Below are 25,075 nucleotides of genomic sequence, written 5' to 3'. Positions count from 1 at the left end.
TGTCATGGCAATATTTGGGCTTTCAGTAATTTATTTGAATCTTGCCAAGAGACATTTTACCCAAATATTAGGAGAAGGAAGCCCTTATTTGTCACATGCATGCTTCAAGCACAGTGAGATTCATCCTGTGCATTTAACCCATCTGAAGCAGTGAACACGCGCACACACCCAGAGCAGTGGGCAGCCACACTAGAGCGCCCGGGTGTGGTGTATGTATATTTTTGACCCTGGTTGATTTCAGAAAACCCAAAGAAAATTAAAACTTGTGCACCAAATTCAAGTATTTTTTTAAAATTAAAGATGTATGCTGTACAATCATTCTGCCACAGAAAAAAACAGTTCAAATAAATTACTGAAAGCCCAAATATTGCCATGACATTCATATCCAAGATGACATTCATGTCACTGTATGTAAACTTCTGACCTCAACTGTATGCTCATTTTGAATTTAATGCCAGTCACATTTCAAAAACAGCTGGGACAGGGGCATGTTTGCCACTGTGTTGCATCACCTCTACTTTTAACAATGCTCTGTAAACGTTTGGGAACTGAGGAGATCAATTGCTGTAGTTTTGAAAGAGAAATGTTGTCCCATTCTTGCCGGATATACAATTTCAGTTGCTCAACAGTTCGGGGTCTCCTTTGTCATATTTTGTGCTTCTTTCATAATGCGCCAAACATTTTCAACAGGAGACAGGGCTGGACTGCAAGCAGGCCAGTTTAGCACCTGCACTCTTTTTACTATGGTGCCATGCAGATGTAAAATGTGCACAATACAGTTTGGCATTGTCTTGCTGAAATAAACAAAGCCTTCCCTGAAAAAAAAGACGTCATCTGGATGGCAGTATATTGCTCTGAAACATGTATACATCATTCAGCATTAATGATGCCTTCCCAGATGTGCAAGCTACCCAGGTCACGTGCACTAATGCACCATCATACCGTCATAGATGCTGGCTTTTGAAATATAAGGTTTCCATAATTTGCAAATCATCACATTCTGTTTTTATTTAGTTTACACAGCAAAACTTTTTTGTTGTACTTAACAGCAAATGTATAGTAATTTGTGCTCATTCTTGACTTTTTGTTTTCACTTGTAAAGGCAGTAGTGCCATTATATAATGTATACAGCAGGCTATTTCATGGGTTTATAATATTTGTTTCGTCTCGGTGATCCCAATATGCACAGGTCTGGCAGTGATTTCTGTATTTGGTTCAACAGGATGTTGTATGATTGACATTACATTTCTCACATCTCTCTTGTGAAGAAATAAGGCAATAAATGCAACTCTGGAATTACTGGACTTGGTAAAAGAAATCACCACTCTTCCACTTTTCAGAGTAAATTTCATGAGTTTTGTAAGGTCAGACATCATTTCCTAGAAACTGAATAAAAATGGTGGCACTAAGAATTCACATTTGATGATAACAGTAATATTTTGCATTAACTATATCCAATGGTCATTTCAAGGCACTATGCAAAGTATACTGTATTTACCGTATATAAGAATACTGTATTTCCCATTAGTGCCAAAAAGCAGCCCAAATCCAATAAACCGCTAAAGACTTAAACGTGGGATAGAAAGTTTCGGTTTCAGAATTAATATCATTAGTTATACTAATAGGCATGTTAGACTTGAGTTCAAAATGTGTGGGTCAATGTGTAGACATTTGTTTTGAGCATCACATGATTGCATCAACGATACAGGGCCATGCTGGGGCTCCGGTACAGGTACATATAGCCATCACAGAAGAGTCTCTTTGCCACACCATCCATTTCACGAGGTACCTGCTTAGCCAGCTCAGCTAGAGGCATAGTGAGGTAGCGTGCCACTTCTGGACATGCTTTAACCTCCGGAATATTGTAGCCGTTAGTTTCACCTAAGAACCGGTTGTATAAATTAGTAAAATTGTACGTACACACAAATGTACAAACAAAAACATACAGAAATAAAAAGCTCAGACTGAAGCAAAACTAAAATATACAGTTATTCCATGATGCATTTTTCATTCATCATTTTTGCACTCACCCACTCGGTCAGCCATGCTATCAAAAAAGATCCAGTCGGTTGGTTTTGGTCCGTGTTTGACAAACGAAACATAGTGGCTGGTCTCTATGCACAGTACAGCAAACAGCTCCAGTTTTTCTCGTGGGGGCGTGTGTTCTAGTCTATCAGGACTGTGCGAGTGAGAAAATCCTTCAGGGAGGTGCAGGGATGTGGGTTTGTGAGACTGTCGGCTGGGGTTAGAGTGGACCTGAGTGTGATATACAACGGGATCAAAAATTTCCAACACAATCTAGAAGGCATTTTTGTAAAAGAAGCGTTAGCCTCCAGGAACTGAACTGAACAAATTTGAAAGGTAACATCTTTGCTAGACATTATTACAAATTGGAACAAAAACAACATTACGGATATTCGTGCAGCATAAATAAAAATTATTCTATCCACATTCACTGGATATGAGCAATTGCGTGCCCTGGCTACTCTACTGCTAGGCTATCAGCTCATATACTGTGAGGAGAGAAAAACAAAATCTTTGCACAGTGGACAATAATGCACTATTGCTTACAAAATCTCTCTCTCTCTCTCACACACACACACGGTTTACATTTATTTATTCCCTTTTTCATATACTACCTCAATTCCTCATGCCATCAGACTCCAACTCTGAAGGACTGGACTGATTCTCATGGACTGTTGAACACACCACTCACACTGCAGTCTTTGCACAGTGGACAATAATGCACTATTGCTTTACAAAGTCTCTCTCACAACAAGGTTTATTTATTCCCTTTTCATATACTACCTCAATATGCACACTCAACTCTGTACCTTATGTTGTTTGTGTCGTTTATTGTCTGTCTGTTGTGTAGTTTATTGCCTGAAATGTTTGCACTCATTGCACTCTATGTCGTATTGTAGATTGTAGTCCTGTGATGTTTAATGTAGCACCGTGGTCCTGGAGAAACGTAGTTTCATTTTAACTGTGTACTGTACCAACTGTATACAGTTGAAATGACAAAAAACCCTTAACCTTAACAAAATGGTGGAGTGCATCAAGTCGGATATATCACTTTATCAAGTATTTAAAAGAAACAGAAATAGCTAAAATAGTCTCCCCTCCAATATCGCCTGTTCCACACTCCAGCCCAGTTGGTGGCAGTAATGCACCTTTAAATTAGTTTGCCAGCCGCCAAAAATCCCTGAAGAAGAAGAAAAACGATGGCGCGTGTTACTGAACCAACCGAGGATGAAATAAAATCTCCACTCGAAAACAAACCCAAAAAATTAAAAATAAAAATGGAATGAAAGTATTTGATGGTAAGAACATATCTTTTTTTTTTTCCTAAGTATTATAGCATTTTTCACAAATTGCTACTGTCATTTCACCGGTTTGTTTACATTCGAAGCGGAAATTATTTTGTCGGACGTTTTGTAGAAAGTTTTTATTTATTGAATTTGCAAAAAAATAAAAATGCTCCGTTTCTCAAAATCCAGTGAATGTAGATAGAATAAAACAGTTATCCCACTCAATCTCGTCGAGGATGCGACTTGGTGCTACGCGCCTCGTCGGCTATCAGCTCATGTACGACTTGATTTTGTGGAATAACTGTTAGGTGTATAAACAAACCCACCTGAGCTGAACACATTTTACAGAAAACCTTGAATCCTGTATTGCTGAAAACTGAATCTGTGAAGCATTGGCTGCACTCCACATGTGCCAACTGTCCACACAGCACACACTGCTGAAGACCTAAAACACACATACAGTACATGCATATAAAAGTAGTGAAGTAACTGAATACGAATAGATACATCGTTCAGAATGAACACATAATATACTACAGGTAGCCTAGTCGTCGACTTACGACCTATGCAACTTACGACCGATCGACTTTACGACCGTCTAGTTATGACTGGCAAGTGTTTCCCAGCTGAGTGTACGACAGTTTCCGCCCCAGCTCCCCGCAGCGCCCAGCGTCCAGCCTCTCGCCGCGTACAACAGTTTCCACCCCAGCTCCTGGTTTATGAAACGAGCAAATGCTCCCGCCAGCCCGAGCGCTGCAACAGCTGATGATGACGTAGACAACCCACAGCCAAGCACCAGTGATGCCAGCGGTGACTAAGTTTTGTATTTTGCTATGTTTTACATTTGTATTTTGGTACGTTTCAAACTAAAATGTTTTCTATTTTTCACACCTGCATTTCATATTTTTTGTTTTGCACATATTAAACGAATTGTACTGTATGCAGTATAGTATGCAGTGTTTGACTTAAACCAAATAATGAGCCAAGGTAATGAAATAAGAAAATGTTAATAAAATAAGCCTTTAAGATGATTACAATATATCATTACACATCACAATATACTTCCGTTCATTTAACATAGGCCGACTTACGACCAGATCGGTTTACGACCGGTCAGTCGTAACCAAACGCAGTCGCAAGTCGACGACTACCTGTATATGGCCAAAGTATGTGGACACCTGACCGTCACACCCATATGTGGTTCTTCGCCAAAATTTTGCCACGAAGTTGGAAGCACACTATATATAAAATGCCTTTGTATCCTGGATCATTACAATTTCCCTTTATTTGAACTACAGGACCCAAACCAGTTCCAGCATGACAATACTCCTGCGCAAACTGAGCTTCATGAAGACGTGGTTTGACAAGATCGGTGTGGAAGAATTTGAGTGGCCTGCATAGAGCCCTGACCTCAACCCCACTGAACACCTTTGAGATGAATTGGAACTGCACCCTAGGTCTCCTCACCCAACATCTGTAAAATGAGCAAAAATCATTACAGCCATGTTCCAAAATCTAGTGGAAAGCCTTCCCAGAAGAGTGGCGGTTATTTCAACAACAAAGCAGGACTAAATCTGGAACAGGATGTTTAAAAAAAAACCCACAAGGGTGTGATGGTGAGGTGTCTACATGGCCATATGGTGTACGCCAGACACAAATACAGAGATCAATATGAGGTGCATTACAATTTTTTTTAGAAAGCTTGTCGGAAAAGTTCACCAGCCATCTGGTTAAAATTAGAAGTGTGTCTCAGAGGATACAACAACAAAGTCACACATAAGGGAGGTCTATGCTTCCATATGGACATGAACAAGTGATCCGAATACAGATACATTTGGAGTGCTAAACAGAGATACAAATGGTGACGGCGTTACACTTTTTGTAGTTAAGTTACACAATCACAATGGGATGGATTTTAATGAAGGCATAATTGGCCTACCGTTGGACAGAAGAGCAGTGATATCTAGCTGTAATGAGGGAATGATTTTTGGAAACATTTTAAACTGCTTCCCAGAGCGAGGCATTGTCAGGATCAGGCAAGAAGGCACCTGGAGTCATAGAAAGATACAAATAAAAGGTGAGAGGTGGCTGCAAAAATATAATATGCTGTAATTCTGCTAATTTCCTCTTGGGATTAATAAAGTGTTACAACATAACATAGCATAAAATAAATGGCACTTAGTAGACACTCTTATCCAGAGTGACATACAAAATATCCAGACCACCCTGGGGAACAGTTCAGGGTTAGGTACCTTGCTCAAGGGCACTTCAGCCGTTTCTGCTGGTCCAGGGAATCAAACTAGCGACCTTTTGGTCCTAAAGCTGCTTCTCTAACCATTAGGCTTCCCATACTAATGTAAATGTGGAAGGTGGTCAGCTGTGTGAGTTCCTTTGTAAAGTGTAAACTGCAAATACATTCCTCATTTACTGAAGTCAAAAGATGCTACATGTTCATTAGTAATTCTTTTTTTACAAGCATTTCAACTAAAACCTTGAATACATCACAGATATCAGCTACAATATACGCAACTCAGCCACCAGCCTTCACAAATATCTTATAACAACTAGAAGGGCACTCTGAAAGCTCAGACCTCCGTCAAGGACAACAGTCAACTCTTCCATGATATACAAATTTGCAGCCACAACCACTTTATATGTCTGGATGAATCATACTTCCTGGCAATGATTCCGCAGCCTGTTTGTTTCAAGACATATTAAGACATATTTTGAAAATCACTGCCCCAGAGTGTTCCATGATGACTACTTTCTATGTGATGTTTGAGCAACTAGCCTACATGTGCTTCCCAGAGGATTACTGGAATCTGTCAATGTGGATTGTAATATGGAGTCATCATTCTTCTACACTGGCTATGTTTTATCACTCTCGGACTTTACTGCCATCTCTTGGACTTTATGGTATTGTGAGTGCAGATTTCCATCCCATCCATCCATTATCTGTAACCACTTATCCTGTGCAGGGTCCTGGGCAAGCTGGAACCTATCCCAGCTGACTATGGGCAAGAGGTGGGGTACACCCTGGACAAGTCGCCAGATCATCGCAGGGCTGACACAGAGAGACAAACAACCATTCACACTCACATTCACACCTACGGCCAATTTAGAGCCACCAGTTAGCCTAACCTGCATGTCTTTGGACTGTGGGGGAAACCGGAGCACCTGGAGGAAACCCACAGATGCCCCTTTTCCACCAAAGCAGTTCCAGGGCTGGTTCGGGGCCAGTGCTTAGTTTGGAACCGGGTTTTCTGTTTCCACTGACAAAGAACTGGCTCTGGGGCCAGAAAAACCGGTTCCAGGCTAGCACCAACTCTCTGCTGGGCCAGAGGAAAGAACCGCTTACGTCAGCGGGGGCGGAGTTGTTAAGACCAACAACAAGACCGCGAAAGATCGCTATTTTTAAGCGACGAGAAGCAGAAGCTGTACAAACGCGAAGTCATCCATTATTATTATTGTTGTTGCTGCTGCTTCTTCCATGTTGTTTTTGCTTCGATATTCGCACCAAGGTTTATGCAAACGTAGCGACGTAACTGACGTATACAGCGACATAATGACGTATACAACGACGTAACTGACCTATACAGTGACGTAATGCCGTGTCTTCGCTTAGCACCGCGAGCTATGGAAAAGAAAACTGGTTCTCAGCTGGCTCGCAAGTTGAACGAGTTGTGAACCAGCACTGGCCCCGAACCAGCCCTGGAACTGATTTGGTGGAAAAGGGGTAACAGACATGTGGAGAAAATGCAAATTCCACACAAAAAGGCCCCCCGTCAGCCACTGGGCTTGAACTCAAAACCTTCTTGCTGCGAGACGGCAGTGCTAACCACTACACCGCCATGCTGCCAGTGCAGATTTCCACCAAGGCCAAACGGTGTATCTAGCAATGTTAGCGAAAGTGAAACAAAATTCATGGATCCATCCTGTAACTCAGATTCTTTCCAAACGTCAGTGGGTTCTTCCTTGGCCAATGCTACACCCTTCCACCAAGTTTCATGGAAATCTGGTCAGTAAGTTTTGCACAATCCTGTTTGCAGTCAGATAAACAAACCACACCAAAAACATAACCTCCTTGGCACAGGTAACAAGACTGGTTACCAGTTTCAGTCTGCTCCTGCTTTTGACCTTTAAAGATTTGCTTCTTAATATTCAGAGTGTCTCCATATCTACATTCCAGTGCACACACTCAAGTCCTCTGAAACTAATCATGAGGGCAGGTCAATTAGTGTCTTAACACCTAAACTTTGGAACATCACCCTTTAAAACAAAAGTAAAAATGTTTCTTTACTTGCAACAAACATACACTCTTTAGATTGTAAGTTTTTTTTTTTTTCATTGATTCATTCATCTTCAGTCAGCACTTTGTCAAGGTTGTGGTGGACTTGGAGCGTTATCCTGGGAACACTAGGCGCAAATGAAGGAATACTCCCTGGATGGGGTACCAATTCAGTGCAGTTGCTAGTTTTTAAATACACGTACCAATCATTTTATTAGGAACACCTGTACATTCATGTATTTATCCAATCAGACAATCTGATCTCCTGGGATTTTCATGCAGCCATCTTTAGAGTTTATACAGAATGGTGTAAAAAAAAAAAAAAAAAATTACCCATCCAGTGAGCATAAGTTTGACTGCTGGCCAGGGTGAGGTGAAGCAGGCCATGTTTGGGGCACCTTTTCTAGCTCCTTCCTCCATGGAGGTGAGCAGAGCAAATCCTAAACAGAGCTGCTCAGACACCCAAGGGGCTGCTGAACTCTGCTGCTGCTTTGTTACAGCAGAGAGCGACTCTATGCCCTAGGCCACCTGTGTGCAGGTTCATGACTACAGCTTCCAGTGTTTCTGCACCTGCTGCTTTGCCACTTGCCCATTGCCACAGGACTTGAATTTGAAGTCATGACTTGCACGTGACTTGGATTAGAGTGAGGGAGAGTTGTGCAGCAGTCAGCCTCACTTTCTCGTCCTGACCTAACTGGGTCCGGAGCAAGACAGAATCAAGACGGCCGGAGCTAGGTTGGGATGCAGTAGATGGCCAACAGTGTTCTACATGTTGCACTGTGCCCTGACTGCGCTCCACAAACACTTTGCCGAGTCCACCTTCCTGCCCATTGAAACACCAGGTGGTGGTCTCCTCCGTGCAGGCTGGTGAGTCCAGTCTTCAGTTGTAACTCTGACCAGGGGGAGCGAAGGGTTGCTAGTGCTTGCTTAAGGCACCACCCCAGGCTACTGGAGGGAAGGAGGCACCTTACTACTCCATTGCATGGCGGTTAAGGGCTGCACATGTCTACTGCCCTAATACAGATTCTGGCCATGTCTACAGAATGGATGAGAACAGAATTCCCATGTGTGTCCTCTATGGTGAGCTCACCACTGGTAAACATTCAGTTGGTTGTCCTTGTCTACACTAGAAAGACTCCAAGCACGACCTAAAGGACTTTGGAATTCCAGCTGATACATGGGGACATTTGGCAGTTGACAGAGGTGCTTGGAGACCTACAGTTGGTGCTGGCATTGGTTGTTCAGTCAGGAACGTTGAGCTTCTTCGTTGGAGACAACACATTGCCAGACAGTGGTGACATGACGCAAAGAATTTGATCATCAGCACCAACTGTAGATCTCCAAGCACCGCTGTCAATTGCCAAATGTCCCCATGTATCAGCTGGAATTCCAAAGTCCTATAGGTCACGCTTGGAGTCTTTATGATAGATAAATGATGATTATGATGGTGAGAAATCTGGGTAGTTTAGAGAGTGGAAAAGGACCAGGCTACACTTTTTTTTTTTTTTTAAATCTTCAGCTGCAATTTTGATGAGCCTTTACCCACTATAGCCTCAGATTCCTGTTCTTGGCTGCGAGGAGTGGAAAGATTTCCCCCCATTTTTAATTTTCATGTGAATATTAACTGAAGCTTTTGACGTGTATCTGCAGGATTTTATACACTGCACTGTTGTCACGTGATTAGCTGATTGAATGAATCAGCAGGTGCACAGGTGGTCCAATAAAGTGATCAGTGAGTGTTTATTTACTATTTAAAACGTTTCACAATTGATGGAATTTTCAGGAAGTTGAATTCCAGCTGCCACCTGGTGATGTCATATTTTCTTCTTCCCTATTGTTTTTTTTTATATTTCTTCTTCTTTCTCTTTTTCACTTTCCTGTCCTTTAATTCTCAATTTGTCTTTGGGCGGCACGGTGGTGTAGTGGTTAGCACGGTCGCCTCACAGCAAGAAGGTTCTGGGTTCGAACCCAGCGGCTGGCGAGGGCCTTTCTGTGTGGAGTTTGCATGTTCTCCCCGTGTCTGCGTGGGTTTTCTCCGGGTGCTCCAGGTTTCCCCCACAGTCCAAAGACATGCAGGTTAGGTTAGTATGGGACGGCCTTGGGCTGAGGTGCCCTTGAGCGAGGCACCCAAGTCCCAACTGGGCGCTGTTAGCATGGCTGCCCACTGCTCTGGGTGTGTGTGTGTGCACGTGCATGTTCACTGCTTCAGATGGGTTAAATGCAGAGAGGAAATTTCACAAGTGTGTGATGAATAAAGTTGTGCTTTCTTTCTTTCATATCCTTATCTTTAATTCACTCTATTTTTTCCAATCCACTCACATTTCCCTTTCTTTACTTCCGGTTCCTCAGTTCCTTTATTCTTTCTTTTCTCGGCATCCTCTTTCTCTGTTCCTTGTTTGCTCGTTCTACTTTTCTTGCATTCTTTTTCTCTCCTTTCCTTTTCTACTTCTCAATCTCCCGTTTTTACTTCTATTTTCTTTCTACTTTTCTTCTTTTCCTCTCTTGCATTCTCTCCCTTACATCTCCCTCTCTATTCTTTCTTCCAGTTCCTCATTGTTCTTACTTGTCTAGCAGTGTATACGTGACCATGCATTACCGGAGTGCATTTTGCAGTTTGTCTTTCATCACAAAACTCCTAATCCTACAGAAGGACGGTATCTTGTGATCTACTTTACAATGGAAATGGAATAGGAGTTTACTAAAAACTAGGAAAACACTCATACTGCACCTTTACTTGGGTGCGGAGGTGTTATTATTAGAAAGTGTCACTTGGACTCGCTCTTCAGTGTTACCTGCTGATGACTCACTGACATCAGGAGTGAACCAACAGCCCCATCTACAGGGCAACATCACATTACAATTTCAACAGTCTACCGATCAAGATAGAAGATGTAATGGATTAGGACGAACGCACACAAATTTACCTCTGCTAGCTTGATGTTGTTGTTGAAGAAAGAATGCTCCAGCAGCTGCTGAACTGTCGGTAAAACCAGACTGTGGTTGTAATCCATGAAAATTTGGTACAAGTAACTCGTCTGCTCCATCTCTGTTGCACCTTTAGACTGATTACATGATTTCCTAAATAAAGACAGGAAAAAGAGTTTAATACAAAAATACTGTACATGCATAGAATTACATACTGTACACACACAGTGTTAGTGTTCATTTATGACTATATATATATATATATATATATATATATATATATATATATATATATATATATATATAAATAAAAGTTTGTTCTTACAAATAAAAAGCACATACAGTTAGGTCCATATATATTTGGACACTGACACAAATTTTGTTTTTTTTACCTGTTTACTGAAACATATTCAAGTTATAGTTATATAATGGACATGGACATAAAGTCCAGACTTTCAGTTTTCATTTGAGGGTATCCACATTAAAATTGGATGAAGGGTTTAGGAGTTTCAGCTCCTTAACATGTGCCACCATGTTTTTAAAGGGACCAAAAGTAATTGGACAGTTGACTCAAAGGCTATTTCATGGGCAGGTGTGGGCAATTCCTTCGTTATGTCATTCTCAATCAAGCAGATAAAAGGCCTGGAGTTGATTTGAGGTGTGGTGCTTGCATTTGGAAGATTTTGCTGTGAAGAAAACATGCAGTCAAAGGAGCTCTCCATGCAGGTGAAACAAGCCATCCTTAAGCTGCGAAAACAGAAAAAAACCCATCCGAGAAATTGCTACAATATTAGGAGTGGCAAAATCTACAGTTTGGTACATCCTGAGAAAGAAAGAAAGGATTGGTGAACTCATCAATGCAAAAAGACCTGGACACTCACAGAAGACAACAGTAGTGGATGACCACAGAATAATTTCCATGGTGAAGAGAAACCCCTTCACAACAGCCTACCAAGTGAACAACACTCTCCAGGAGGTAGGCGTATCAATATCCAAATCTACCATAAAGAGAAGACTGCATGAAAGTAAATACAGAGGGTTCACTGCACGGTGCAAGCCATTCATAAGCCTCAAGAATAAAAAGGCTAGATTGGACTTTGCTAAAAAAACATCTAAAAAAGCCAGCACAGTTCTGGAAGAACATTCTTTGGACAGATGAAACCAAGATCAACCTCTACCAGAATGATGGAAAGAAAAAAGTATGGTGAAGGCATGGTACAGCTCATGATCCAAAGCATACCACATCACCTGTAAAACACGGCGGAGGTAGTGTGATGGCTTGGGCATGCATGGCTGCCAGTGGCACTGGGTCACTAGTGTTTATTGATGATGTGACACACGACAGAAGCAGCCGGATGAATTCTGAGGTATTCAGAGACATATTGTGTGCTCAAATCCAGCCAAATGCAGCCAAACTGATTGGTCGGCGTTTCATAATACAGATGGACAATGACCCAAAACAAAGCCAAAGCAACCCAGGAGTTTATTAAAGCAAAGAAGTGGAATATTCTTGAATGGCCAAGTCAGTCACCTGATCTCAACCCAATTGAGCATGCATTTCACTTGTTAAAAGACTAAACTTCAGACAGAAAGGCCCACAAACAGACAGCAATTGAAAACCGCTGCAGTAAAGGCCTGGCAGAGCATTAAAAAGGAGGAAACACAGCGTCTGGTGATGTCCATGAGTTCAAGACTTCAGGCAGTCATTGCCAACAAAGGGTTTTCAACCAAGTATTAGAAATGAACATTTTATTTACAATTATTTAATTTGTCCAATTACTTTTGAGCCCCTGAAATGAAGGGATTGTGTTTAAAAAATGCTTTAGTTCCTCACATTTTTATGCAATCATTTTGTTCAACCCACTGAACTAAAGCTGAAAGTCTGAACTTCAACTGCATCGGAATTGTTTTGTTCAAAATTCATTGTGGTAATGTACAGAACCAAAATTAGAAAAATGTTGTCTCTGTCCAAATATTTATGGACCTAACTGTATGCTTATTCAAACTGACATTTGTTAAATGTGTACAGGCAGTTTCTGTACATCTGTAATAGCAAATATTAAATACTAACTGTAAACAAACGTGTGCACTAATTTTTTTTTTCGATCCAGAGGATTTTCACCACCTACGGTATGTAAAAAAAACCCTTTAAAATAGAATTTTGACATTACTAGATGTGCACAAAAAAGAAATATATTTTCTCTTAAACAAAAATATATGTTAGAGTTATAAAATAATATGACAAGTGATTAACATAATCAAATTCATTTTTAATGAGCCGGAATGATCTTAAGAAAGTAGCAATTGTGTGATGACCTCTCTTTTTCTAGAGGAAAAAGAAGACAAAGAGAAGTCCAACACTGTGAACACAATTCTACCTGATGGTTGGAAAATGCTTGCTGCATTCCCTGGACGGTAAAAATCAGGTATGCAACTGATTAGACAAACTGATCAGCACTGTTTTGGGAATCAGTATCTGCTGATAAGACACTCAGTAAGCGTGTTTCAAATGGCATGTTGATTGACACATTATGATGCCACTCTTTATGATGACACATTTTCATGCCACACTTGTGTCACGCCAAACCTTGTACATACAGTGGGGCAAAAAAGTATTTAGTCAGCCACCAATTGTGCAAGTTCTCCCACTTAAAAAGATGAGAGAGGCCTGTAATTTTCATCATAGGTACACTTCAACTATGAGAGACAGAATGGGGGGAAAGAATCCAGGAAATCACATTGTAGGATTTTTAATGAATTAATTGGTAAATTCCTCGGTAAAATAAGTATTTGGTCACCTACAAACAAGCAAGACTTCTGGCTCTCACAGACCTGTAACAACTTCTTTAAGAGGCTCCTCTGTCCTCCACTCGTTACCTGTATTAATGGCACCTGTTTGAACTCGTCATCAGTATAAAAGACACCTGTCCACAACCTCAAACAGTCACACTCCAAACTCCACTATGGCCAAGACCAAAGAGCTGTCAAAGGACACCAGAAACAAAATTGTAGACCTGCACCAGGCTGGGAAGACTGAATCTGCAATAGGTAAGCAGCTTGGTGTGAAGAAATCAACTGTGGGAGCAATTATTAGAAAATGGAAGACATACAAGACCACTGATAATCTCTCTCGATCTGGGGCTCCACGCAAGATCTCACCCCGTGGGGTCAAAATGATCACAAGAACGGTGAGCAAAAATCCCAGAACCACACGGGGGGACATAGTGAATGACCTGCAGAGAGCTGGGACCAAAGTAACAAAGGCTACCATCAGTAACACACTACACCGCCAGGGACTCAAATCCTGCAGTGCCAGACGTGTCCCCCCGCTTAAGCCAGTACATGTCCAGGCCCGTCTGAAGTTTGCTAGAGAGCATTTGGATGATCCAGAAGAGGATTGGGAGAATGTCATATGGTCAGATGAAACCAAAATAGAACTTTTTGGTAAAAACTCAACTTGTCGTGTTTGGAGGAGAAAGAATGCTGAGTTGCATCCAAAGAACACCATACCTACTGTGAAGCATGGGGGTGGAAACATCATGCTTTGGGGCTGTTTTTCTGCAAAGGGACCAGGACGACTGATCCATGTAAAGGAAAGAATGAATGGGGCCATGTATCGTGAGATTTTGAGTGAAAACCTCCTTCCATCAGCAAGAGCACTGAAGATGAAACGTGGCTGGGTCTTTCAGCATGACAATGATCCCAAACACACCGCCCGGGCAATGAAGGAGTGGCTTCGTAAGAAGCATTTCAAGGTCCTGGAGTGGCCTAGCCAGTCTCCAGATCTCAACCCCATAGAAAATCTTTGGAGGGAGTTGAAAGTCCGTGTTGCCCAGCGACAGCCCCAAAACATCAGTGCTCTAGAGGTAGAGGAATGGGCCAAAATACCAGCAAGTGTGCGAAAACCTTGTGAAGACTTACAGAAAACGCTTGACCTCTGTCATTGCCAACAAAGGGTATATAACAAAGTATTGAGATGAACTTTTGTTATTGACCAAATACTTATTTTCCACCATAATTTGCAAATAAATTCGTTAAAAATCAGACAGACAATGTGATTTTCTGGGTTTTTTCTCATTTTGTCTCACATAGTTGAGGTATACCTATGATGAAAATTACAGGCCTCTCTCATCTTTTTAAGTGGGAGAACTTGCACAATTGGTGACTGACTAAATACTTTTTTGCCCCACTGTAACATTAAGGGAATTTAAACAAAAGATTAAATACTAAGTAATAGCTGTTGTAGATAATTAATGGAATGTCAACACTGGAATCGAGTATAAACTCCAACTGTTAAACTGGGAAGCCATGGCCTGATGGTTAGAGAAGCAACTCTGGGACTAAAAGGTCACTGGTTTGTTTCCCTGGACAAACAGGAATGGCTGAAGTGCTCTTGAGCAAGACACCTAACCCCGGGTACGTCACTCTGGATGATGCCCGTTATGTAATGTAATGTTCCTCAGCCTACAGATATGGCTTGACCTCCATTTCTCAGCATACACACTCACTGTCCCATTCACAGTCACCTGACTACTGATTACACACACCTAGACTCAATCACTACTCACCTACAGACACAAAACACTCCACAATGTGAAGTATCATTCAGTACATCTGTTCCTGATCCACTCCATCTTGGTTTGTTGTGCTTGCTGATCTCCCTTTGCATTTATTTATTTATTTATTTATTTATTTATTCTATCTATCTATTTGAATTGTCATCAAACCTTCATGAGGGACATGGTGTCTTACTTACAGTTTCAGAAGAGGCTCCAGTGACAGAATGTCTTGCATGATGAGAGTAAGAAACTCTTCTGGATCTGTATAAAAAAAAAAAAAAAACACTTAAAATACTGCCGACTCTTAGTGCAAACATATTTGTTTTTATGATCAAACTGCACCTAGAAATAAACTCAAATCTGTATTTATTCATTTTGATGTACGTCATGTTTACGTGTCTGCCATGTAAATCACATTTAAAACTTAATAAAATATTTTATTTTAATAAAAATGTAAACGGGGCGGCACGGTGGTGTAGTGGTTAGCGCTGTCGCCTCACAGCAAGAAGGTCCTGGGTTCGAGCCCCGGGGCCGGCGAGGGCCTTTCTGTGTGGAGTTTGCATGTTCTCCCCGTGTCTGCGTGGGTTTCCTCCGGGTGCTCCGGTTTCCCCCACAGTCCAAAGACATGCAGGTTAGGTTAACTGGTGACTCTAAATTGACCGTAGGTGTGAATGTGAGTGTGAATGGTTGTCTGTGTCTATGTGTCAGCCCTGTGATGACCTGGCGACTTGTCCAGGGTGTACCCCGCCTTTCACCCGTAGTCAGCTGGGATAGGCTCCAGCTTGCCTGCGACCCTGTAGAAGGATAAAGCGGCTAGAGATAATGAGATGAGATGAAAAATGTAAACTATTTTAAAATACTATATACACCATATGTGATTTTTGTCTTGCGGCTTGTTATAGAAATTTAAATCAACATCTTCAGAGCAATCATACTCAAGACTTCAATAGCTTTGTTGTATAAAACCCTTAACTGCTAAGCTGGGACTGTTTTTTTTGTTGTTCATTATTAATTATATATTGCATCAATATTACACAGTACCAGTCAAAAATTTGGACACACCTTCTAATTCATCCATCCATTATCTGTAGCTACTTATCCTGTTCTACAGGGTCGCAGGAGCCTATCCCAGCTGACTATGGGCGAGAGGTGGGGTACACCCTGGACAAGTCGCCAGGTCATCACAGGGCCGACACATAGACACAGACAACCATTCACACTCACATTCACACCTATGGTCAATTTAGAGTCACCAGTTAACCTAACCTGCATGTCTTTGGACTGTAGGGGAAACCGGAGCACCCGGAGGAAACCCACGCAGACACGGGGAGAACATGCAAACTCCACACAGAAAGGCCCTCGCCAGCCACTGAGCTCGAACCCAGGACCTTCTTGCTGTGAGGCGACACTGCTAACCACTACACCACTGTGCCGCCCCTTCTAATTCAATGTTTATTTTTATTCATTAAAAGATATTTCATGTCTTAAAGAAATGATGGATGTCCTTTCTCTTGACATAATATGGATTACTACAGTTGTGGAATAGGGCTATTTACTGTATTTTTATTATTTACTGTTTGATCTCAAACACATTAAGAAGGTAAGAAATTGCACTAATTAACTTTTGACGAGGCACCTGTTAATTGAAAAGCGTTCCAGGTGACTATTTCATAAAGCTGGTTAAGATAATGCCAATAGTGTGCAAAGCGTCATCAAGGTAAACACTGGCTACTTTGAAGAATCGAAAATAGGAAACATTTTGGGGGGTTTTAACACCTGTTTACCACATTTCCATATCTGTTTCAGATGTTATTTCATGGTTTTGATGTCTTCAGCATTGTTCTACAATATAGAAAATGTTCACAATACAGAAAAACCTATGCATGAGTAGGGGTGTACAAACTTTTGACTGGTACTGTACACACTTCACTGATTTACATTCATGTGAGCACAGACAAAGAAATGCACACAGTCTCATACATGTCAGAAACAATCAGGGGGTGGGTTTCCCAAAAGCATCGTAGCGCAAAGATCATCGTTAAATGGTAGCGTGAGCATCCCGATGAACACTCTCTCTCCTAGTTAAGATGCTCTTAGTGTGAAGAGACTTTTGGGAAAGCCACCACAGATCAATTAAAACCTGCCTAAGTCACACAAACATTTAAATAAGTATTACTTTACAACATTACTGTACGTTATCCTATGTGCTGTATTTTATATATACACAGTACTAGAGAAACATGTGAAGGGAAGAACCTTTCTCATCCGTGGTGTAGCTAGGACAGTGACCTCGCTCCTGCACCTGTTTCCGAAGCTTCATCACACTTCGCTCAGGAACAAAACCCTTGCTACACACACACACACACACACACACACACACACACACTTGAGATACCCCCAGAAAGAAAGGGCTCTTGAGCACATCCAGAGTCATTTTATTATAATGAAGAGCAGAAACTCATTATGATTATATCCATTTTTAGTGCTTCAAATATCTACATTTTGATTTAAACACAAAGTGGGTGTGGCCTTGACCGATGTGAAACCTGCCACTGGAAAAGCCCAAAGGTAGAAATGCCAGCCCTGTCAACATGGAGTGTGAATTCTGGCTCTGACAGATCCTCAACCTCAGCTACATCACTCCAGTTCATAACTAATCTCAACTTGAGATGTGCATGGGTCAATTTCTTGAAATCTCATTCACAGAGTTATTATTTTCTTTGCGCCAGGCTGTAAGCTTCTTATTTGAACAATCTCTTACACCTACATGCAAGTAAAAACTTCCGCTTGGATGAATTTGTTGTATCCAGCCTGATCCCAGTCCAGACCTTTACACATCCTTACTAACTTGTGCAGGCATAAAAATTAGTCTGCTTCCTATTCGTACCTGTATCCATTCAGAACATGCTATCTGTTCCAAATCATGTACGTACAATGGTGCTGGAAAGTTTGCGAACCCTTTAGAATTTTCTATATTTCTGCATAAATATGACCTAAAACAACATCAGATTTTCACACAAGTCCTAAAAGTAGATAAAGAGAACCCAGTTAAACAAATAAGAAAAAATATTATACTTGGTCATTTATTTATTGAGGAAAATGATCCAATATTGCATATCTGTGAGTGGCAAAAATATGTGAAACTCTCGGATGAGCAGTTAATTTGAAGGTGAAATTCGAGTCAGGTGTTTTCAATCAATGGGATGACAATCAGGTGTGAGTGGGCACCCTGTTTTATTTAAAGAACAGGGATCTATCAAAGTCTGATCTTCACAACACATGTTTGTGGAAGTGTATCATGGCACGAACAAAGGAGATTTCTGAGGACCTCAGAAAAAGCGTTGTTGATGCTCATCAGGCTGGAAAAGGTTACAAAACCATCTTGAAAGAATTTGGACTCCGCCAATCCACAGTCAGACAGACTGTGTATAAATGGAGGACATTCAAGACCATTGTTACCCTCCCCAGGAGTGGTTGACCAACAAAGATCACTCCAAGAGCAAGGCGTGTAATAGTCGGTGAGGTTACAAAGGACCCCAGGGTAACTTCTAAGCAACTGAAGGCCTCGCTCACATTGGCTAATGTTCATGTTCATGAGTCAACCATCAGGAGAACACTGAACAACAATGGTGTGCATGGCAGGGTTGCAAGGAGAAAGCCACTGCTCTCCAAAAAGAACATTGCTGCTCGTCTGCAGTTTGCTAAAGATCACGTGGACAAGCCAGAAGGCTATTGGAAAATGTTGTGGATGGATGAGACCAAAATAGAACTTTTTGGTTTAAATGAGAAGTGTTATGTTTGGAGAAAGGAAAAACACTGCATTCCAGCATAAGAACCTTATCCCATCTGTGAAACATGGTGGTGGTAGTATCATGGTTTGGGCCTGTTTTGCTGCGTCTGGGCCAGGACGGCTTGCCATCATTGATGAATTCTGAATTATACCAGCGAATTCTAAAAGAAAATGTCAGGACATCTGTCCATGAACTGAATCTCAAGAGAAAGCGGATCATGCAGCAAGACAGCGACCCTAAGCACACAAGTTGTTCTACCACAGAATGGTTAAAGAAGAATAAAGTTAATGTTTTGGAATGGCCAAGTCAAAGTCCTGACCTTAATTCAATTGAAATGTTGTGGAAGAACCTGAAGTGAGCAGTTCATGTGAGGAACCCCACCAACATCCCAGAATTGAAGCTGTTCTGTACAGAGGAATGGGCTAAAATTCCTCCAAGCCGGTGTGCAGGACTGATCAACAGTTACCAGAAATGTTCAGTTGCAGTTATCGCTGCACAAGGGGGTCACACCAGATACTGAAAACAAAGGTTCACATATTTTTGCCACTCACAGATATGTAATATTGGATCATTTTCCTCAATAAATAAATGACCAAGTATAATATTTTTGTCTCATTTGTTTAACTGGGTTCTCTTTATCTACTTTTAGGACTTGTGTGAAAATCTGATGATGTTTTAGGTCATATTTATGCAGAAATATAGAAAATTCTAAAGGGTTCACAAACTTTCAAGCACCACTGTAATAGTATTCGGTTACATCCTATGAAATGATCTTAGAAAAAAAGAGCAATTTGAAATGTGAGGTGGATGAAGTTTACCTGCGCAGAGGACACACGATGTCCCTCAGAAGAGTCTTCTGGATGTTTTCATCATTCGGTTTAGTCTTTTTAAACAGCAGAGTGTCCAGTACTGATGAGCAGGAAAACAAACTAAACAAAAATAAGATTCATAAAGACAAGTGTATAGTGTATATCAAAAAATTGGCAAAGAAATAATTCACCCAGTGTATGATGCAATATTATACATACTTAATTTAGGGTACATGTGTACTAAAGTTCATGTTTATAATCTGGTGCACAGACATAATGACATTTACACAGCAGGAAGTTTTTAAAAAAAAAAAAGTGGAAACATTTAACCTTAATCTGAATATGGTAGAACCTGAAACCCTGCTTATTGCTCTAACTTTTAAGCAGGTCCAAACCTAAATAGGGCCGAGTCCATGTAACAGGAGTTACAGTGACCCTGGATCCCCTTCATCTGGCCAGTCAGAACCGTCACCACGTCCTCAGAACTCAGGGGTGGGACAGCGGATATCTCCTGTCCCTCACTGTCTGTAAACACACCCACATACAAAATACTTAAATATTATTATTATTATTATAATACAAACCCCCATTTCTGGAAAAGTTGGGATATTAAACGATTAAATGCAATAAAATAAAAATTCATGTGAACATTTATTTAACTGAAAAAGTACAAAGAAAAATTTCCAATGTTTTACTGACCAACTTAAATATATTTTGTAAATATGAACGAAATTAGAATTTGATGCCTGAAAACACACTCAAAAGTTGGGACAGAGGCATTATTACCATTGTGTTGCATCACATTTCCTTTTAATAACCCTTTTCAATCATATGGGATCTGAGGATACTAATTGTTGCAGTTTTGCTATTGACATTTTTGTCCATTTCTTGCTTGATACAAGACTTCAGCTGCTCAACAGTCCGTGGTTGCTGTTGTCTGATTCTCCTCTTCATGATGAGCCATACAGTCTCAATAGGAGACAGATCTGGACTGGCAGCAGGCCAGTCAAGCACATGCACTCTGTCTACAAAGCTACACTGTTGTAGCCCGTGTAGAACATGGCCTGGCATTGTAATAAGTATGGACTTCCTGGGAAGAGACGTTGCCTTGACGGCAGTAGATGCCTCTATGTCAATGGTACCTTCACACACACACACACACACACACCTCACCCATGCCGTGAACACCGATTCTCCACCATACAGATGTTGGCTTTTGCACTTTTCGCTGCTAACTCTGGCACAGAGAATGCATCTGTTTTCTCTGAAAACAAGCTGAAACATGGACTCATCTGACCACAGCACACTGTCCTTCAGTCCATCTAAGATGTGCTCAGGCTCAGAGAACTCTGTGGCATTTCTGCATAGAACTGATGCATGGCTTTCAGGTTACATTTCTTGGTGTAGCAGCAGACTGTATTAAGTGACAACCATTTTCTGAAGTTATCCAGAGCCCATGTGGTTATATTTATCACAGTCTAAAGTCCTTCCTGTGCCATGCAATCGGGCGCATTGGGCGACGCCGATCTCCGCTTCCATAGCCCTCGGCCTCTCGCCTATACAGCTAGGGTTACAGTGGGGGGCTAGTCCTCTGGTAACCATGAGAGTTTGATGCCCCACTCACATCTGTATTGCAGTGTGCCTTGCCAGATAGCAGTAGGTACCATTTTTATAATGGTCTTTGGTATGACCCAGCTGCGAGTAGAACTCGCGATCTCCCAGTCGAGAGCCGGACACGCTAACTACTAGGCCAACTCGTGGTATTTATCACAGTAGCATGATGGTTTCTCACATTCAACAGTGGTTTCCCCTCTTGCCCTTCGCAGACAGATTTCTCTGCATTCACTGAACCGCTTCACAATATTATGTAATGTTGATGGTGGAAGACCAGAATTCTTTGCAATCTTGCATTGAAAAATGTTTGTTGGAACTGACTGGCAATTCTCTCATGAAATTTGGCACAAAGTGGCGAGCCATGACCCATCTTTGCTTGAAATGACTGAGCCTTTGGTGGATGCTCCATTTACACCCAATCATGATACACCCCCACCTGTTACCAGCTGACCTTCTTATTGTAGAATGTTTAAAAATGAAGTAACTTTTGCGCCTGTCCCAATTTTTTTGAGCATGTTGCTGGCATGGGCGGCACGGTGGTGTAGTGGTTAGCGCTGTCGCCTCACAGCAAGAAGGTCCTGGGTTCGAGCCCCGTGGCCGGCGAGGGCCTTTCTGTGTGGAGTTTGCATGTTCTCCCCGTGTCCGCGTGGGTTTCCTCCGGGTGCTCCGGTTTCCCCCACAGTCCAAAGACATGCAGGTTAGGTTAACTGGTGACTCTAAATTGACCGTAGGTGTGAATGTGAGTGTGAATGGTTGTCTGTGTCTATGTGTCAGCCCTGTGATGACCTGGCGACTTGTCCAGGGTGTACCCCGCCTTTCGCCCGTAGTCAGTTGGGATAGGCTCCAGCTTACCTGCGACCCTGTAGAAGGATAAAGCGGCTAGAGATAATGAGATGAGATGTTGCTGGCATCAAATTCAAAATTTGTTTATATTTACAAGATGCAAAAGTTGATCAGCCATGTGATGACCCTAAGGTTCGTTATTTGTTTTTGGTTGGTTGTTTAATGCAGTCCGTGCCTTTAAGATAAGTGATTAGTGCCTCACCTGCATCAGAGCACCTGCACACCTATAAAAGGGGCGTGGTTTTATTTAGCTGTGCGCTGCTGTTTTGTTCTGTTGGTTTACTTTTCGCACCACTACGGCTCTCATTTTCACACATGCATGTACATTACATTACTGATTTAACTAATATCCATGGTTATCCTGTTTTGTTTCTGTAATATGGCGTTATGTTTCTTTAAAATGGCGTATTCCCTTCCTTTTTGTCGCATCCCGTGAGCTGGGGCGGTAACAAGCCAAAACATTAAAAGAAGTCATTTCTTTGTAATGTCAGTTAAATTGAGGTTCAAGAGAATTTACAAATTGCAGACTTTTGTTTTTCTTCTTGTTATTCTTTCAGCTGCTCCAGTTAGGGGTCACCACAGCGGATCCTGATATCCGTACATTTGATTTGGCATAGGTTTTACAACAGATGCCCCTCCTGACGCAACCCTCCCCAATCTATCCAGGCTTGGGACCAACACCAAGTATGCACTGGCTTGTGCAATAGGGCTGTGCCGATAGACGATGCCATCATCCATCGACGATGGTGGTCATCCATCACGATGGAGAGCCACCATCGTGATACCGCGCCCCCTCCTGTCATAAACATGCATATATCATCTGGGCCTATTTAACCTAAAAAGTTAGTTTTTTGTTATTTTAGTTAGTTTTGTTTAATATATAAATATAACAATTATATATAAATACATAATTATATAAATCATTATAAAGTAATATCCTATTACCGCTTGTTCACATAGGCTATGGTGCAGGGACGTACCATCTAGCATAGCTGTTAGATGGCCACTCGGCGTTCCGGAATTGGCCCGAGTGTAATTTCGCATACCTACAGTTAAAGGCCCGGTCTCACTGCACTTACGGATGCAAAGAGGATGTAAAACGTAAAAAAATCTTTGCCATCCGTTGGAAAACGCTATGCATCCGTTGTGTACTCATTGCATACGTGCTTCATACGCTCTATCCACCGAGCATCCGTCCACTGTGATTTCATCCGCGCAAAAAGTTTTGAGCTGCACAAAACTTTTAGAACGGATGAACTTTCCGCCGTGTACGATGTAAATCCGCGACATAGAACGTTTGTTGCTTGTATATGTCCGTTATCATCCGTTAAACGTCTGCTATATCCTCTCTGCATCCTCTGGGCATCCTCGCAACTCACATCCGCTGCAGCTGAAAACGGAAAGAGGGAGGAAAGATAAGGTACATGAAACGTCTATTCATCGTTAGTAGCACGGAAATAGAAAGGATGTAAGCGTATGCATCTCGTATATAAAGTATTCAAAACGGACAAAGCGTTTATATCTGGGCTGTATCTCGTATATTTAGGATGTCTGGAGTATGTCTAGAGTATGTAGAAGGACACCTAGCAGACAATCGATATTTTGTATAAAAAGGGGGAGAAAATCATCTAGTAGTAGAGATGTATCGATGTAGCCGCTAGCACGTCTTTCCGCTTTATGCTGACGGCGTGCGTGCTGCATCCCTTTATATCCGCGGAGCAGACGCAATTCATACCCCCCGCATGCGCAGTGAACGGTCTGCATCCGATATACATCCGCGCAACATCCCCTTTGTTTCTGTTAGGCGTACGTGATGCATCCCCTTCATCCGCTATGCATCCGCTCTTTCTGCTATGCGTCCGCTTCTCAGTTCTCACCGGTAACCCCTTCGGAGCTGTCATCCACTTCCATCCGCTTTCATCCGCTAGGCTTCCTATGAACATGCGTTTAACATCCCCGCTATATACTACCCACGACCGTTCTTTTCCGTTCTGTTTTCGCAAATTTTCGCCAATTTGTCCATTTCTGGAGCGGATGAAAACGGATAGAGCCACCCCCGAAATTTTGCTCGTCCGCTGTGTCCTTTTTGCATACGTTTTGTGTCAATCGGCCAGTGGGACCAGGCCTTTACCAGCGCCAGAAGCGGGCCGATTTCTAAACATGCGGCTTTCCGCACTCGGTCCGCATTCGAGCCGAGTGCTCGGCACGGAATCGGATCTAGATTCACTCCCGAGTGTTGGCCGACTGTTTTTGCCGTAATCGAGCCGCTTCCGGGCCGCGGGCATTTGCTTGGGCCCAATCCGCAGCTCATTAAAACCAGACAAAGTAAACATGCTAGTATTTTTGGCCAGAAACCTCGACATTTAAACAGGTGACCATTGCCTGCACTGTTAACTCATTAGGTTAAATTGCTTCGGACTGCCTACGTTTTCTTGATTTTGATTTTTATTATTACTATCATTGTTATTTATTTACTTGTTCTTGTATTAACGCAGGCTCTCTCATTTTTTATCGCTGTTCTTTGCTAACTGAGTCGACTTCATGAATATTTGGTAGCTTTAATTTCACTGTAAAAAGTTAATGCCCGGCTACGTTAAACTTTGTGAGCGCATTTCGTGCTGCGCACGTTCCGGTTCTCTTCGTCTTGATCGTTCATCTTTAAATAAATATATGTTTACAAAATCATGTTCATGACTATTTATTTTGTAGCATTTTTACAATAAAAAGTTAATGCCTAAGCCTGGTTAATGCCTAATGCCTAAATTAAATTGTGTAGGCTACTGTTAAGTGCATGCTTGTGCGTTCCTGTTAGACTTGATTTGTTGTTCAGCCTACTGTATCTTTTCATGGATACCGGTTCACAGAATCACCTTCATTCTTCCATTTGGTTTGACATTATGGCTTAGAGTGGACCATTTTGTGTCTGAAAGTAGGC

At 41.7% G+C, this 25,075-nt stretch overlaps 1 protein-coding gene across 2 annotated transcripts in view; it reads right to left on the bottom strand.

The window, feature by feature from the left end:
• Positions 1-407: 407 nt before the first annotated feature.
• The window catches only part of cyldl (cylindromatosis (turban tumor syndrome), like), a 53,394-nt gene continuing 28,726 nt past the window's right edge, over positions 408-25,075 (bottom strand). For both annotated transcript variants that reach the window (XM_060919965.1, XM_060919966.1), the window contains 9 exons: positions 20,079-20,208; positions 19,693-19,803; positions 17,340-17,431; positions 15,281-15,344; positions 10,524-10,677; positions 5,251-5,359; positions 3,638-3,756; positions 2,031-2,256; positions 408-1,881 (listed from right to left, as the gene is read on the bottom strand). In XM_060919965.1, the coding sequence (XP_060775948.1) occupies positions 1,697-1,881; positions 2,031-2,256; positions 3,638-3,756; positions 5,251-5,359; positions 10,524-10,677; positions 15,281-15,344; positions 17,340-17,431; positions 19,693-19,803; positions 20,079-20,208 (1,190 nt within the window). In that variant the 3' untranslated portion in view covers positions 408-1,696. The remainder of the gene's footprint in view (positions 1,882-2,030; positions 2,257-3,637; positions 3,757-5,250; positions 5,360-10,523; positions 10,678-15,280; positions 15,345-17,339; positions 17,432-19,692; positions 19,804-20,078; positions 20,209-25,075) is intronic.

The sequence above is a fragment of the Neoarius graeffei genome, chromosome 4 (genome assembly GCF_027579695.1).
Source record: "Neoarius graeffei isolate fNeoGra1 chromosome 4, fNeoGra1.pri, whole genome shotgun sequence".
In the NCBI taxonomy this organism is placed as follows: domain Eukaryota; kingdom Metazoa; phylum Chordata; class Actinopteri; order Siluriformes; family Ariidae; genus Neoarius; species Neoarius graeffei.
This window is presented reverse-complemented; position numbering and strand designations above follow the sequence as displayed.